At 39.9% G+C, this 17,423-nt stretch overlaps 1 protein-coding gene and 1 long non-coding RNA gene across 7 annotated transcripts; one reads left to right on the top strand and one right to left on the bottom strand.

The window, feature by feature from the left end:
- The first annotated feature begins 6 nt into the window (after nucleotides 1–6).
- LOC111249685 (uncharacterized) lies at nucleotides 7–16,881 on the top strand. 5 transcript variants are annotated; one of them, XM_022803893.2, is made up of 16 exons: nucleotides 7–114; nucleotides 684–764; nucleotides 1,679–3,310; nucleotides 4,553–4,801; nucleotides 5,249–6,351; nucleotides 6,757–6,934; nucleotides 7,371–7,789; nucleotides 7,952–8,254; nucleotides 9,126–9,370; nucleotides 10,026–10,339; nucleotides 10,730–10,920; nucleotides 11,768–12,931; nucleotides 13,077–13,268; nucleotides 13,694–13,992; nucleotides 14,719–14,904; nucleotides 15,127–16,881. In XM_022803893.2, the coding sequence occupies exons 2-16, from the start codon at nucleotides 698–700 to the stop codon at nucleotides 15,257–15,259; spliced, it is 6,675 nt and encodes a 2,224-aa protein (XP_022659628.1). In that variant the 5' UTR covers nucleotides 7–114; nucleotides 684–697; the 3' UTR covers nucleotides 15,260–16,881. The 5 variants fall into 5 exon arrangements, with proteins under 5 accessions (XP_022659628.1, XP_022659627.1, XP_086843471.1 ...); XM_022803892.2 differs by having other exon boundaries at nucleotides 40–250; XM_086987345.1 differs by lacking the exon at nucleotides 7–114 and adding an exon at nucleotides 324–352.
- LOC147756225 (uncharacterized) lies at nucleotides 9,018–10,032 on the bottom strand. Of its 2 annotated transcripts, none has more exons than XR_015326617.1 (2): nucleotides 9,512–10,032; nucleotides 9,018–9,398 (listed from the first exon to the last, which is right to left on the bottom strand). It is a non-coding gene; the product is annotated as an uncharacterized LOC147756225 (long non-coding RNA). The 2 variants fall into 2 exon arrangements; XR_015326616.1 differs by having other exon boundaries at nucleotides 9,018–9,367.
- Nucleotides 16,882–17,423: the final 542 nt, after the last annotated feature.

Genomic DNA, 17,423 nt, shown 5'->3' with positions numbered 1-17,423 from the left:
GATGCTGCCGGTGGGCAGACCAGTAGCAAGGGGAGTTTGTTTTCTTTTGCGATTTGAAAACGCGCCAGACTCTTGGAGGGAGCATCTCTAAATGAAAATTCTGTTTGCTATATGGTAATTGCGTATAAACGAATCGTTTTATGTTGTACCTTTGACGATACACTGTTGTACCATGTAACTTGAAATCTGTGCAGGGAGTGTGGAAGGGCAACGTGAAGCGGTGTTTATTCAACGTCCCAGCAACAGTTAGGTTCGTCAGATTCGTGAGCATTTGGGTTTCAAAAGAGACCCGCCAATCCCATTGTACAAGGGGGGTTCTCTTGACAACGGTTGGTTCATCAACTCTGTATGTGTACGTGTGTGGTAGGGAATGGTTATATTCAAACAGCAACCCCGCACTGTACACGATCTAACCACGTGTACTTGAAGGGTCGACTAACAATTATAGACGGCTTGAGCAAACGCGTCCTGATGGGCCCGAGCAGATATGGGGTATCGCAGAACTGTAAAAATAAAATACAGGTTCGATAACTTCATCTCAATGATCTTTCGATTCGATGTTTTTGGTATGTGCACACACTACGTACACCAGGTACTGTAGGAGGCCATTTTTTATTCGTTTATCGGTTAACATGTGAATGTTATCTTTTGTGGGAAACGTACTGTGTATTCCATTATTACAGGATATGTCGCAAGAATGACACACTTGGGAAACACCCTGGAGGAAAATATACCCCCAGGACAAGAAAGACATCAGCAGAAAAGTGAGTTGTGCATCAAAAAGGATAATAAAAAAATGACCAAGAATAAGTATATATTTTTTCGTAGTATTCTAATTAAGTGAAGGGAACACTTCTCAAATTCGTTAATTTATAGGCTCATTATTATAAGAACACTATAAGAAAAGGGTTTTGAGTATTTGAACTATTTGCTTGAGAAAAATGCGTTATATCCGACTGTTTTGGAAGGAAAAAGAACTACTTGGTATTCTTATTAGAGGTGTCATTTGAGAATATATTAAGGTTCCTCGGAACAAACTATTCGAGATATGTTGTTCTCTTTTCATTCAAATTTAAAATCATGTAAGCTATAATAAGAAAGAAATATTTAACAATTATAGACGTGAACGATTTGAGCATCAAAATTGCATGGTCATTAAAATAATAATTAATACATATTTTAGATTACATTTATTATTATACGCAAATACATTAAAAGGGCGTCTAATCTTACGATGCGCTTTTTCCAGCTAGCAATGTAACAGGTTTAACTGACATAAATCGCTTTAAATAAACCGGGTTCTCATTCGGCGGCAACAAAAAATAGCTTAGCCCTTAGATCATGTAATTATATAAAACAAGTTCTTTTAATTTTTGAGAAAAATTAATTAATTTTAATTAGTTAACTTTCTAGCATGCATTTTTGATTTCTCGGAAACACTTTTTTATTAATCTTAATTACAATTCAATTCAAATTCCAAACTGCCTGGAAATCAGCTTGCTTTTAATATGAAAACGTATCCATTTCTTTTCTCATACAAAGAAACTGCTTCTATATTTTGCTAAATCTGGCCAAAAGGCACAAGCACAATAATCCTTGTTGCAGCTTCCAGTAATGAAAAAATGTTAATGTGCAGCTATGTCAACAGTGTTTCCAAATTCGTATTGATTAATTTCAGTCCGTGGCGCGAAGAGCCTCCTAGAGCTTATAGAACGTCAAAAAAGGCGAAAAGCACTCCGTACGCAGACCACTGCAGGACTGCAAGATGATCAGGTTAACGTTGATCCATATCAACCTAGGCAGGTTGTACAACAGAAAAAGGTATCGGCTAAGACTATGGTCTCGTGTAGTTCTCAGCCATGCTTTGTGCAAACGGAGTTGCGATGTGAAAAGTCTCTTACCGAGATTTCTAATCTGGGCTCTAATGAGTCTCATGTGATGATTGAGAGCCAGGTGTGCGGTACCCAGACGTTTGTGGGTAGTCCACAACGACCCCGCTCGCATGAAATTTGTTCAGTACCAAGCATTTCACCACAGCAATCTCGAACTGAATCTGGCACGAGATTTCGTATGGCGGCCTGCACGAGCACCTCACGGAGTCCACGAGCATCGAGTAGGTCACCGAGCGCAAGTACCCCGTCTAAAACTCCCAGGACACCCTTGACTTGTAGTCAACAAACGCCGCCGTCATCACGAACCTCAACAACACAACGCAGTCCCAACATAAATGGAGCCCCTCTGGAAAGTCCTCAAACACCAAGGACTCCGACGGCATGTGAGCGTAGCACTGGATTAACAACGCCTCCACGATTGTGTCGCTCGAAATCGGACCCCTCACCGAAGAAATGCGATTTGCCTCGGAAATCATCTAAACAGAAGCCGCCATCACCTAAAAGATCTCGAAGCAGTGATCTGCTTCAGGTGAAGCCACTGGTAAATACCTACCACGTGATCACCAAGGTACCTCAGATTCGCGCACGGAAAGGAGCCCCGCGAGAGTTGCAATCCAAGAGCATAAAAGAGGCATTTGTATGGAAAAATTATGCTACATCACATCTCGCTAACAACAACCGAAAGGGTTTCAAGCCAGTCAATGATAGCCCAGTTATACAGAAGGGACTCCAGCAGCAGCAAGAGTATGAATCACCCAATCTGTCTCCAATGGAGAAGGCCAGATCGGAAGCATCGGGAAGCGGTCTACCCACACCTCATACCCCACCAGTTTATAGCATTCCGCCAATCAGTGCGTCAAACAGTGGACGACAGTCCGTAGGGCCTTGTAACGTTCATAGTTTTTCTACAAGCTATATAGATAGAGTAGAAAATTTAAATGATCCTTTATTTGAGGAATATCAAATGCCGTGTCAACAACAGCAACAACGGCCAGCAACGCAGCAGGCTAAAAAACCTCTTGTTTCCACTCGAGTTCATTCGTCGCCGCCGAAAAAAACTGTAAGTAAGGGAATTGCGATGTATGTCCCTTTGACAGAAGGTGCTAGCTTGACTCGAATGACGGCAACAACGCCGAAGCCTCCGCGGGTGCGAAAATACAACAGAAGCGAGGTTCTTGCGTTTATGAAACGCAAAAGATTAGAAAGGCGAAGACTAATGGAAAGGCGGAATGCGCCGCTTTTGTCTTCTCCATGCAGTAAAATTGGAAAAGAGAAAAAACTTCCCATTGATAGTGACAGGAGCGGTAGAACGCTCGCCGAGTTTAAACCTCTTTCTCAACCCGTTAAATTGGCAAGCGAAGTTGCAGAGGTCGCCAGGAACTTGTCCAACGTTGCGTTCACAGCAAAACACGTACATGGTAAGTAGAAGTCGACGTTATGCAGAGCAGTAAAACAGAATTAGAACCTGCAACTAAAATTCATTGACAGAGTACTTTGTCTAATACGTTTACACTGTTTGTTGTGATTTTTAAATTATTGTCCATCAAGGAAGAATTAGCTTTATCATTATTGCCAGTTTTGTATTTCTAATATTACTACAACAACGCGATCACCATGGGGAAAATTACAATTGATTACAGCATGATCACATAAATCAATAGGATATTTGGAGTGGGAATTATGGTCATCCGCATGTGCCGACAAAGATATTCGTCGCAGACATGCGTCTTCAATCAACTCCCGCTTGATTTGGTCACCGCTTAAATTAATAGCTCAATCCGCTCATTTCTAAGAATGTATATACTAGGTTTGCGAAAGTGCTTTCATACCAAGAGTGAGTGACACGATATTGATACTTGAATATGTTGAAACATGCCAGAGATGAAGAATCCAGCGGACTTACATTTTAGGTTAATAGTCTCAAAAATCCCAAGTTACCAAAAAGTCCAAAAGGAAAAACAAGAAGCTCAAAAGCAATATGTAATACTTCTAATACTAATATGAGATTCAATACTCGTCACAAATTACTTGTAATATTTTTCTTTTTATTAACTGTCAGCCTTCTCAGTGTATAGAGTGTTACAAGTCTCCTATACTGGCGTGTAAAAACTTCGCTGGATTTCTTATACCTGTATCATAACCGAAAACGGCATAGTGCGTCAATATTGTAAATTAACAATCTGGATGCGACTTCGCTTGGTGCGTATGAGGCCCGAGAGTTATGCATCTATTTTATTCCATTCAAAAATCAGCAGAAAAAGGTCTCATTTAAATACAGGCTCTACGTTATATTTTGTAATGAAAGCTACAGGGGCGAATCTCGCTAAGCACGTTTTTCAAAATATGAAAAGTAAAGAAGCAGCACTAAATCTCGAACTTTCTTTTTGTTTGAATATTTTTCGTTGGTCATTCTTTAAGAAAGCCTCCAACTGTCATAACAAATTGATTACAACGTATTGCAATCATTCTCGTACGCAATGCCTTTCAAAAATGCTTTCATCGGAAAGTAGTCGAGGATCAGAAAGAATTTCTGTACAAACGTTCCACAAAATCACGAGTGTATCCTGAGTAAAATGTTATTTTACTATAAACGTTGTTTTCTATATTAAGTAGGCAACAGAGTTAAATATTCTAAGATATGCGATTTTGTGCATTTACAGCTAATTCCCCTGAGCTGGATCGCTTCACGAGACTTCTAAATAATTTTGACCGAGGTGTGACGGATCTTTTATCTAAGTGTGGATTCGAAGAACTTTATCTACATGAAGCCCTCGAAAAATATGTAGCAATGGATATGCCAGTGAAAGAGAGACTCGAGAAAGCTATGAGACAGTTCGAAATACTTCTTGTGAAGTTGGGTTTACGCGAAAGCAGACTTGTGGTCGAACAGATTTCCACTGATGGTTCAGGTAGTTAAGAAAAAATATTGGGCTGAAAATAGCTAATTAATCAAATTATGTAGAATAAACGAGTATTGATTTAAATTTTGATGTTGCAGTGTTTTAATTTTGCTGTTCTCGTCTTGTGTAGTGTTGTCTTTGGAGTTATTCATTTTGCTAATTTAGCTAGTTTAATTCGAGCGGATATGCATGATTCTTTTGGGATCTGAATTTCTATAACGGTCAAATTTGCGGCTAACTGTATTCAACTCACATCTGTTTGATTGAGTGTATGCAAATATTAGTTGGAATAACACCCATAATTAGAATGAATAATGAATTTACGTCGGCGAAAATTACAATTAGTTGTTTTCTTGTGTTATTATCTTCAAGAATTATTAGACGATGTTGCGTGTTTATGTTCTTTGTTTGTGGTGTGTATCTGTATGTTTGTTCGTTTCTGTATGTATTTTGCAGCCCCTTCATTGAAGACATCCGCTGAAACAACTCCATCCCGTCCCAGGCCCATAATGCTTCAAAATGGTCTTCAGCATACCCCTCGGCCTCAACCTACACTGAGACACTCTAAGGAATACTTATTTTCACCTACTGAACATTCTCCTTTACAGGTTCCTTGCGAGGACATCGTTATGGAGTTAAACGTTCCTACAAAACCCAGGGTTTCAGTTGAGACCGCTGTGCAGACCGAATCTGTAGCAAGAGATCCAAATTTCATCCATGAATGGCGCGATAAATACCTCGTCGCTGGTTTGCATTCATCAACTCCAAAACATCCTTGGAGCACAATCCAAGAGCAAGTTTCGTTTAATAATCTCGACTTATCGCACATATCTAGTGAAGAGCAAGAGGAAAAAAGTTCTAGTCCTCACACTTCGGATACTGCCATTAGCGAGATAGATGATAGTGCTATCGTTCAAGCAAGACAGGTGCTCCGTCAGCTGGAAGTATCCGAAATGAACATCGGAAAAGCACAACAAGTTCTTAAAGATATTCAAAAAATTGAAGATAACTCTTGTGTGACGTCAAAGGGGGTACACGTGCAAGATGCTAACCTTGAGGATACTAAAAGAAGAAGCAAAAACAAGTCCAATATTAACCAGGATTCTTCCGTTGAAATCCTTAGGGAGTCAGGTTTAAGACACAGTCATGGTAGCATTAGTGCAACATCAAGGAGTTGGAGTGCACTTAGTGTAATCGAAGGAGACGATATCCTAGAAGAAGCGAAAAGAGTTCTGAAAGAGCTGGATGTGACCCGCAGAAGTTCAAAATTTAAGAGCCGCTTAAATGTATCCAGAAATCTTATGGATAGTTTTGAAAAGGCTGCATTAGAAGATTCAAAAGAAGTAAACGAACCAAAGCGTATCACAAGAAATGTAGTTCCTAAAAATGTACAAGAGGATAAACGCTTCGCTCCAGTGACGCTCAGTTGTCTCGTCAGCAACGAATTAGATTTCCTGGAGGATTGTAATGACACCTTACTAAAAATGAGCGAAGTTTCACGTGCTCAGTGCTACGCGTTCGCCAAGGAGACCAATTTAGCCAATCAATTCTTGAAAAAGGTATTTGCCAACACAAATATGATAACCGGAACTGACTCACGGTTCGAGTTCAGCCTACCCGAGCGGCCGTTTGAAAGTGCTGATTTTTAGTATCTATACTACTTTGTTTAAATTTGCTAAACAAATTTTGTTGAAAGTAAGGTCAGCACTTCACATGATATAAAGTCATTAATTTCTTTAATTGACTTAAGAAAACTGCTATAATTGATGATGCATAAGCTTGTTCAAAGAAATCATCCTTTAAGTACAAAGACCTTGAGCACATTCATAGTATTCCAACTAATCGAATTCAGCGTTGTTTTTGAAGACTGAAATCTGATTTATTAACGTGTAACTGATAAACAAATATATCGATCCACAAAGAGCTACTTGAAAATACACACGTTTGCTATTGTTTAATATTAGGATCAATACAAAAGCCCTCCTCGAGGCGATGAGCCTGTTGAGCCATGTTCTGCTGTTCCAACGGTTAACGACACGCTTGTCGATGAGTTGCGCCGCAGCCTTCAAGAGGCATTCGATCAAATTGAGCAACAGTCCCGCGAGATGAGTTTGCTCAAAAAGGACATGTCAACTTCAAAAGGTCAGACGTCTCTCCGGTGAATAGTTAATTATAAAATATGCGTTGAACCTTTCGAATATGATATTAGGTCCACATTTCTACTAAAATTATAGTTAGGTATAAACCGGTTAATGTGTAAAGACAAGCATGTAGGTTCCCGACCTCCCTACGACAGAAAATCGTTTTAATGAAGACATGCTGGGCAATGGATTGTATATGTCTGACGATTCGTTACGATATACACTCTAATCTCCAAATTGGGGCAGCGGTTATAATACAGTTTGTTTTCCTTCTAACGAAACGGTTCGAAACGTTTTAAAATAACTGATATAAAATAAGAAATAAGATTGCGTATCTTTTTCCCTTCTGCGATTTAATCCTATTTTAATAGTGCTATTACATTGCCCCTATAATCAGTAGAAATCGAGAAAACTATTAACTAGACTACACATTCTAGGTGAAAGTCCCAGCAAGGCTACAGAACTTTTGAGAAGTCCCTTGCCCACAGCTCAGTTTACCAAAACACCAGCAAGGAGTCGCACGTTAGCGTCTGCAGCTCTGCCAAGCGAAGATGCGTTGCTGATCGAGAGTGGTGCTCAGGAGGAAGGTAGCATGACTTCGGGATCTGCCCAAACCGCAAGTGAGGCAAAGTCAGTTACCTACACAAATGAAGAAAGTTCTCGATCGGCCTCTAGTCAGATGACAATATCGGTGGCAGAGCTTAAAGGTCGTGATGACGGTTCAAGTGCTGACTATAAGAGGCTAAGCACATTGCCTCTACAAAAACTCCGTAAAACATCTGCACACGAGAAAGGAGATCAGGACTCTGAGAGTGTCTCGCAGGATACACGCTCGAGAAGTTCGGACACTGAAAAGGTGACTGGCCGGACGCGCACATCGTTGATCGGTTCGGAGTATTTTTCTGCAGTTGACATTTGGTAAACGACAAATGATACTGTAAAATACTGATAAAAGCCACAGGTATTATTAATACAATATTTGTTTACTTAGTTAATTGATTTTAACTTCGTCTTTCAGTCGGCGAAGTCCTCAGTAAGCGTTTCGACTGTGAAGACGCTTAATTCGAAACTGGAAACCCAGGATATTCCAGTGCGGACCAAGTCGAAAAGTTTTTCACCTGAAAAGGGTACCGTGGATGGAAGGGAGTCACCATCGTTGAGTACGTTAAGTAAGAGGACAGACAGTTTGACTAGCACGATTTCCACTGAAAAGGTAATCCACGACCAGCAACGTGAACGGGAAAATGAAAACAGCGATATTGAACAAGAAACTAAAGACATGAAGCATCAAATCGTTGCGGACAAAGGACAAACAGCCAAGGTTGTACTAGCTGGCGTTCTCGAGCGAATGCTTGCGTTTATAAAATCTATAATAAACTATATCTTTCTATGAAGTTTGCATGCGGATTTTTGTATTCAATTCAATCGGTGGTATCGGACATTTTGTTGCATTCGGCTGCATACCATCTCTTTTGATGAATATTCTACCAAAAACAACACGTTAAGCTGGTAAATGAATGTAAAGAAGTCTATGTCTTGCGAAAATCCTTTCAGATGATGTGAGTTAGTTATCGATAGACCAGTTTATCATATTTCAAAATGGGATCGAACATAGCTTGAGAGGACTGTAATTGTAATTAGTAGTTTGAGAGCATTACATGGAGAGCATTCATGTCCAGCGCATTTAACACGTATATATAAAGATTCCGTGGTACTAACGGAACGTTCGTAGACCGGACATTGTTTTCCTTAACGGCACGAAATTACTACTGGATTATATTAACGACATAAGAATTACAGGCTCAAATAGAGTTTCTGAAAGTTAATTGCTTTAGGAATTGAAGCTTTATGGCTTAAAGTATTAGTCACAGTCACTTAAAGTGCGTCTTGATATCGTTGAATGCAATGGCTAAAGCATAAATAAATAAAGCGTGTACGTAAAAAAACAGCCTCTGACAGAATTTGAACCCAATTCAAACTAATCGACTAAGTTATTTCCTCAGTTTGCAACTAGACCACGAGAACTGGACACATTTCACTTTCTAAATTATTAAATTATATGAATTAAAAAAGACAAAAAAAAGGAACGAAACGAATAATCTGAATCTTTATATCTGGCAAGGCCAGTCATCCATATATTAACCTAAAAATTCATCATTTGTCTTTGCGTACTCTGCATGAACTATGTACAGGAAATTTCGCCTACGACATCTACTTTTCCTATCGGTAGTGCACCGTTGACTTCACGGACGTCGCTGCTATACGAAAATGGCGCTGGAGGGGATCCCCTTGTATCAGCACTCGTCGAATATATGGAACGCGGAGAGCGCCTTTGGGAAGAGCATCGCTCTGAGGGTTTCCGCTTATTGAAAGGTGTCGCTGTCGGACTCGCAGCGGGACTTTCAGCCTCTTCGGACTCAACACTCGGAATTGCCTCGTACGTGAAACGCAGTAATGCTTATTAGCTACATTTGATAGAGTGAACATTTTAATTAGAAATAGAAATATTCCACGAATTTATTTTTAACATGGCTGTTAAGAGATTTTTAAGAAGTTCGGGCCCTTGCACGCGACATACCTGTTATATAATTTGCGTGAAGAAGTGAAGTAGCAATTTTTTAAAAATAATCTTCAACTATATATAGTACAACACGGTTTATGGGTTCACACCGCATTTCCTGTGAATTGATGGCCAAATTTAACAAATGCTCTCAACAGTTTATATGTTCACAATTCAGTTTGGGTCACTTTTATGATAACTTCGAAAAAAATTGTGACTAGGCTATAGATGATTCGCAGACACTATGTCGTTCCTGTGGAGAGCACTTAATATATCCACGAGATGCACACGATTTCGTGCGACGCAGTGCCTTTCACTTGATCTTTATGAAGCGTTTGATGTATTGTAAATATGAAGCCTATGTGCGCCTCATGCAAATCTGTTTGACGAAAGTGCTTCAATACAAGTGAAAAGAGAGAGTTTATTCTTTCTAGCTCGCTAACGGTGAGCGTAAGCAGTGGCAGTAAACATATGCAGTTTAGAACAAATCTTATATGGCTGTATTCTTTGCTTTTGTGCTTGTACATTGTAGACTAGAGTCATTTCTTCTATCAAAAATGCCTGAGCAGCCTAAATCAACCGAACGTAAGGACTGCCGTAGCGAGGTACAGAAACTACTAAATCTGCTTGCGAAACGGAAAATATCCCAGGACAAAGTTGGCAAGGAAAAGATAGCTTCCCATTCAACCAGTAGTTCGGGCCAACAATCAAGCAGCAACAGTTCCTCAGATGAGAGTGGTGAAGTTCGTCAAGGAGACCTTAAGCAAGACGATGCTGAAACTCATTTAAAGATCAATGGCACCAAGGGCGCCATTGAAACCTCCGTTTCCGCTGCCGGTAGCAAAGGTGAATGAAACGTTGCGTAATGTTCACATCGCAGTATTCCAGTAGTAGTTTTTTTTATTCATCGATCTATACGTTCAACTCTCACATAGGTTGCCACAAATGTTATGTTTGCAATACATATTCGACGCATTCTTTATTGGATATTAGTCAGCTTACATGTTATGAATTATATTTTAGCTTCTTATAGATTTAGGTTGCTAACCTAATAATCAGTGTTAGTCAGGTATCATGCTGTTCCAATAATTTAGTAGCTTGGTTAACGGCTGATGCATCAAAGATAAAAATTAAAAAATCGTGTACATTGCTATTTAGTGTGTCACTAGTCGATAGTTTTATACCTATACGAATTCAATTAGACAAATTATATATATAATTTGTTTGATAATTTAGGGGCGTCACTGAATGGCTCAGCTAATAATAGCAGTCGATCAATCAGTTTGGGAACCGCGGATCTTATCGAAAACGCTGACTTGATCCGACTACTAATTAAGCGCAATGCAGAAGTCGCTCAAAAAGAAAAGTTCGTCAAATATTTAGAGCGGGAACGACAAAAAATAGAAAGGAGATCAGAGGCGATTAAGGTAAATATGCGTGTTTATTGTTGAGCTTCTGCAATTCACAATTCAGTTGTTTAACCATACATTCGATTACCGTTTTCCGAAGAAGTTATTTTTTTTTCCGAAGAAAACATGTTTTCTCCATTGATATTTCCTCCAGAGGAATCGTTTAACAGTCTAAAACGCTCGCTCTTTGACAATAGTTGAGAGATATATTACATTATTGCTTCTTACCATCACCATATATGTGACAATTTTGTTATTGAATACACTTTACAGGGTAGCGGTTATAACTCAAAACATTGTGTTTTGTTTGTAAGACTGTATTTAAAGAAGAATAGACCATTCAACGATTTTTTTTTATTGTGCTCAAAGCGTCATTCCTGACGATCACTTTGACCCACATGTGTCTTCTTAAGAAAACCCAATACCAAGCAGTATTAATAGGTGTTAATACACTATATATTCTAACAGTATAAAATGCTGAACTGGTAGCAGGTCAAAAATCAACGCAAAGTATTAAAACGGAAAAAGCTATACAAAGGCACAACAGTTCTCAAAAAAAGTTATCCGTTAGAACTTATCTGGACCAATCAATTAACACTTGATGTTCCCTTTACACAGCACTTAATCTAAACAGCACAAAAACTCAAGTGTATCAAAAAGGGTTTATTGAGACATTTTGGTAAGTTTTCGAGACCTTCAGATTATAAATCCTATTAAGAATCTTCCGAAACAGGACCCATTATCGTTCGCCGCCAGGAGTTTGTCGTTTTGTCTTAGACAAAGTAGACTTTCGTCTGGTGCTCATTACGACATACGATTTGCCAAAATTTTTCAAAGTAAGACGTTGCTCTCTATATGATTTCAGAAACGAGAAGCCAAACTAGTGGCGGAGATGAAGGCGGCATTGGAACGCGAACGCGAATCGAAAATTTCGCTTGTGAGAGATGTGCTTTCCGCCACCAATAAAGACACGGAGAGTATCGAGTCTAGTGTCGAGATAAAGGAGAGGCAGTTTCGCCCCAGTCCTCGACCAATGTCAGTACGCAAACCTCGAAGCCGCGCTGATTCGTCAGGGTCAGAAGATATCGCCAGTATGTCCGAAACAGACGCTTCTGATATTGAGGGTAGCCGAAGGGCACTTCGCGATGAGCAGGAAAGAGAGATTCGACAACTAGAGAAACTACGTAAGGTTCTGGAAACACCAGAAGCAACAAGAAGACCTGGTCGCAAGGAAATGCTGCTCAAAAGAATCGAGGTACTCGAGAGGCTTCTAGCCAACAACAGAGCTGCCGTGGCAATGCTCGAATCAGCTACCCATGTGATGCCCAAGATCCGTCGTCCTCGCGTGGCTGTCAAAGAAAAGGTTGAGCGAGGTCAGGAAAGCGAGGAAAGTGATGTGTCCGTTGCATCGAGGGATAGCATTGCCTCAGAGAAGATTCGTTCTGCCATAGAGAATGATAAAGATGAAAAGTCATCGCACTCCTGTAAGGATATTTCTGCAAAGGCGGAGAGCACGACTCCGTTGGCTACGGCTGCAGGTCTAGAGAAGGAAAAATCAAATGACGCCGATGCATCTGAGAAGAGCGATAGCTCAATTGCCTCTGTTCAGTCGGCTACTTTATCTCACAAAAGTATTTCGGAAAAATCATTTAGCGCACCCACGATAGATTTAAGCCTTGGAGATGCTAAAGAATCGTCTAACAGATCTGAAGAGGCTGCTAAGAAATCTAGTGAAGAAGTCAGAACTAAAACTATCGAGACGGTACCTGAAGACCCAGCTTCTGACACATCAAAATCCGAAACGGGGTCGTTTTCCGTAGAAATTCAGTCCTCGCCAAGTAGTTCAGACAGTCCGAATACTAAGGAGCGCAAAGTGGATGCCGCGATGGACAAGGTCGTACAGTCACTTAAAGATGACACGTTTAAAGAGGTGGTGAAAGCGACTCGCGTCGACTCTCATTCTGCCAGAATGATGGAACGATTGGTTGGAGAAGCCATTGGTGATATTTTCAAGACCAACGCAATGAAGGTAAAAATACTTCGAATACTAATCTTGCCAATGATATTGTAAATAATCATGTATTTAATCCGAATTCAGTCACGTCTAATTTACGTCGATTGCCGACGTCTTGCACATCATGTTGATGTATTGTTTGTATTGGTCTCATTTTTAGCCTACCGAATCAACCGGTTCCGCAGATCTTGTGTGGCTATCTGAGGGGTTGGCCGATGAACTTTCGCCTATTTCATCTCTGAATGGAACATTGGCGCGAATAGGGCAACAGATTTTTGTGGACGACGCCAGCCAGCAGGTGTGCATCCGAAAGATTCCCAACAAACCCCCGCCACCCTACACCCCACCTAAGGTACATCATCGCTCACACGAATCTACATGAAATTGCACTTGCACTGGTACCAGATAATAATTCCGTCCCCAAAGAAATATAGGTTCGGAATATATATACTTATCTGACTATGCGTAGACGTCGTTAGAGGTAGTCACAGTCGCGTCTTGTATATTTCGCATGAAGATTTTCTATTCAGCTATTGTTTATCCAAACTTCAACTATTGTTTCTGTAGTAATAATGTTCTTTGAAACTTAGCGTCAGTCCATAAGGACGGTTAGATAGGTCCTTGATACTACACATAAGAAGTGATTTTGAAAACCTGTTCAAAAAACCAGGAATAACCTATAGCGTCGAAAGAAATTACTGGAATTTCCCGGTAACTACTCTGTTTATTATATGATAGACTCATGCGATTGCTATATCCTGTTTCTTCCCATCATAGGCTTCTGCGGCCTCGGACACGACTAGTCACCAGCCCAAAGCTGTGTCAATAGCTCCGTCGTCAAGTCTCACATCTGAACCAAGACAACCTGAGCCCGTAGTCCCCATGACATTAGGCGAGTTACAGACAGAAGCATCACATGCGGCCGAATATCTTTACGCGCAGTTGGCGAGTGGACAAACCTTGGAAGAAGCCAGTTACGAACACAGTCACTGTGATGGTGTTGCCGATATGGCTAAACTCCAGTACGGAGAGATGCTGTTCGATGTGGCAAAGGAGACAGCCGAAAAGATGTTCAGGTATATATATATATATACATATGTTATTATTATTATTAACTTTAGTGCACTGGTGTGTTACAGTTATATCGCCTAATGGTCTTCTTCTATTATTATTTAGCTGCTACCTTACGCTGCACTTTCCCTACAGATCCCTATCGATAATGACTGCCTTAGGTATTCCGTTTACGCTTATTATCCGTTCGAGAGGCAGTACTTCGAAAGAACTTTTCACTTTGTAGCAGCTGGCGTGCACAGGTATCAGTCGTTTAGACTGACGCTTTTCTGCATCTTTTCTGTGTCCGCGCGTTCAGATACTGATCCTGTCGTCGAGGCGCTGTAATGAATGTATGAGTGGGCCAATATGCGTGAAACAGTTATATTCCATGCTAAGCCTTTTCCTCGAGTCGAATACGGTATAGTTACAGCGTTCGGTTCCTTTACCTCAGCTGGTGGTCAACTGTTTGGTTCGTAGGTTTGGGACATTTCTGCTTAACGCGGTGCTCTTACGACACTTGAGAAGACATAAACCGTTATTGGGCACTGCGTCGTTTATAGGCATTCCATTTAAAATGGCCCACGCAATGGCACTTTTAGCTTCAAAAGGAAACCATGCAAAATAAGCTGATGCTTAGCATGGTACTAAGTTGTCGAACGGGGAGAAAAATTCTATTATATTATTACGACTAATGGCAACGATTATTTCCTGGAATTGCAGTGCATTTATTATTATATGATTCATTTCAGGGTGGGACGGAATAGCCAAAACCTGTTTTTGCGCCCATTACCACCAAAGGAAAAGCAACAGGCCTTCATCGATGCTCTCGTTGGAGCTGTTTTAGCCGCCGAGAAGAGTAAAAGCACCCGACCCAAGGGCATTTGGTCGTATATCAATAGTCGTCGAATGGACTATATCGATTTCATTATGGGCAAGTGAGTATCAAAAGTTCCTTTAAATAAATACTACGCTTCTCAAGTTTATCCGGTGGCTTAGTTACGGCAGTAAGTTCTGTACTGCCTATTAGGTTTTGATGCTAAATTGACCACTCGCGCCACTCTTTTTCTGAATGAATAACCTCGATGTATCAATTATCGTTCGTAGAATGCTTGTGGAATTGCACCGTCGTACTCAAACTGTCGTGCTATTTTTTTCAGAGAGGTTCGTGAAGAGGAGCGCGAATGGACAGAGTATACACGTTGTGTCGAGCAGGTCCGCGATCAGTTGGTGGAACAGGTGACCGCGCATGTAGTTGACACCAACGTCAACGCTGTTCTGGCAACGCTGTAGACGAACGGCTAGAAGCATATCATTACTATTATGCTATTAATTATGTATATATCGGTGTCATTATGGATGGGAATGATTAATTAAATTTTGTGTACAGGAAATACATCGCTGAATTGAGTAGCACGACATTTTCCGACTTTTTGTAATAATATAAAATCATATCACGACAGACTACATGATGAGAAAAAAGGATCATATAATGGACATGTCAGCCATTCCCGCTACAACATATGTCGTCGTTCCAGTATATAAAATGTTGAGAAGGTACAATATAGTTTAACATAAGGGTATAGAATAGCTGTAAAGGCGTCAAAGACAGCATGGAATCGGATGGGTACGGGGGGTAAATCTGGTTAACAGATAAACTCGTCGAGGGATCGTAATATAGGGCCCAGATGAGTAGTTAATGCGCTTGTTACTCTCAACAATAGCAAACTCAGGCTTACCACTGTGCCTTTTTCGTTTTACGATAATTTATTTTCAATTCTCTCGCTGAAAAATAGCCGTTCTACCTCTAAACGACTGCCATTTCCCTACTATTAATTTACTACCAGTTGGTGTGATTCACAAGTCTGATTCAATGACGATAGCTGTTTCACATCATAACATGCGTGCAGATATGAAATTTAATAGTTGACATTTATGAAGTATATTATTGTTTTCGCCATAATTAATGTGGCAAGTATGAAATGAGTGTTTTGAAGAAGACTGCCTCAACAAGTATATCACTGCATGTGCTTATGCTAGCACCAGTGATCACGACGTGCAACGATAGGTAGCAGGAACTCGTAATATTCTTTTTATGTGTTTATGTATAAAGAAAGAAATGCTACGAGCACGTATTGTGTCAATATAACAGTTGCACCCCCGTAAGCATTAAACAACGCTGGGTTGCGTTTTGATACGAATAAAGTACATGTAGCTCTATTAAATCGCCTATGACGGGGACAAGGATCTAGCAACTAATATTACCTTGTTTCGTTGACAAATATTAAAATCCCACAGTAAATCCACGCAGACTAGACATGATTTACAATTACTGAGGCAGGATGTCAATCCTTTATGCCGTGCCTTGAAGCAGAGCTCAATATGTGAAAGAGCCATACCCAACCATATCAATTTTTTAGTTTTAGACACCAGTTTTTTTCGTACCATGCACTGATCTAGCTATTCAGTTAATTTTTGAGAAATACTCTAGTTATCGTTTATCGCACAAGTATATATCCACTTCCCTTTGTAGTCAGTTGCTGATATTATTTTTGAAAATATAATTGAATTTGTTTTCTGTCGATTTTGAATTTGTTTGACACTCAGTAGGGTTGTTCAGGTTAGGCGTCACTCAGGGACACGTAGAGTCGGCGTCAACGTATTCTTCTATTCGTTGTTTTGAATGGACTAAATTTAAATTGCGCGCCGTGACGACTTCACTATGCGTATTGATATAGTAAGAAATAGAGATATACACATACTCAGACTGTGGATAAAAAATGTTGATCCAGATCATGAATATATTCATGGGTATATGTATGGACCAATATTGTGTCTCTGTGGCCCACTTTTTGTACATATCATACATCTCTAAAGTTTTTTAAATATATCTGTTTTTGCTAATCGCAAATGTATTTTTTAAAAACGTGTTTTCGATTAATAATGGTATTTGACAGAGGACAAGACTAGATAGCATACTGTTGAAGGACAAGTGCAACGAACCCATAACGTTCCGATCTCAAACACCGACGTAACCATAATAATTTGTTGCCTGTTTTTTTATAATTTCTTCGTACCTAAATGCAACTTTATTAAAATTATCTACCACCATTATGACTATCTTAATAAACGAAGTACCTGCTTTTTTTAATAACATGCTTTTATCAGAAAGGACGCAAAAAATGCATGTACGTCCATGTTTCTTTAGCAGGTTTCTGTAGAAATCTATGGAACTTCAGCCAAATTCAATTATAGATCTTGTCATTCTATAGACAATGGGATTAAATTACCGATGTTATTTTTTTACAGAAAGCTGAGGTATTTTGGCTACATAGGAACGATTTTCTACGAGTCAACAACTCTTTGACAATGGTACCATGAGGATTTTCCTTGAAAAGCATTGCTACGGATTAATCTCTTTCAAAAATGAAAATTAACCCGAGAACTTTCATCTTCA

This window comes from Varroa destructor, unplaced genomic scaffold (genome assembly GCF_002443255.2).
Source record: "Varroa destructor unplaced genomic scaffold, Vdes_3.0 BEIS01000004.1, whole genome shotgun sequence".
NCBI classification, from domain to species: Eukaryota; Metazoa; Arthropoda; class Arachnida; order Mesostigmata; family Varroidae; genus Varroa; species Varroa destructor.
The sequence above is the reverse complement of the archived record's forward strand: the minus strand, read 5'-3'. Positions and strand labels throughout refer to the sequence as shown.

What these genes read in the sequence shown, in the direction of transcription:
- LOC111249685 (XM_086987344.1), top strand. Translation starts at nt 488, where the DNA reads ATGGGGTATCGCAGAACTGTAAAAATAAAATACAGGTTCGATAACTTC. An exon ending in TTCCGCTGCCGGTAGCAAAG is followed by an intron (nt 10,340 to 10,729) that starts GTGAATGAAACG and finishes TTGATAATTTAG; the next exon opens with GGGCGTCACTGAATGGCTCA. An exon ending in TCAAGACCAACGCAATGAAG is followed by an intron (nt 12,932 to 13,076) that starts GTAAAAATACTT and finishes TCTCATTTTTAG; the next exon opens with CCTACCGAATCAACCGGTTC.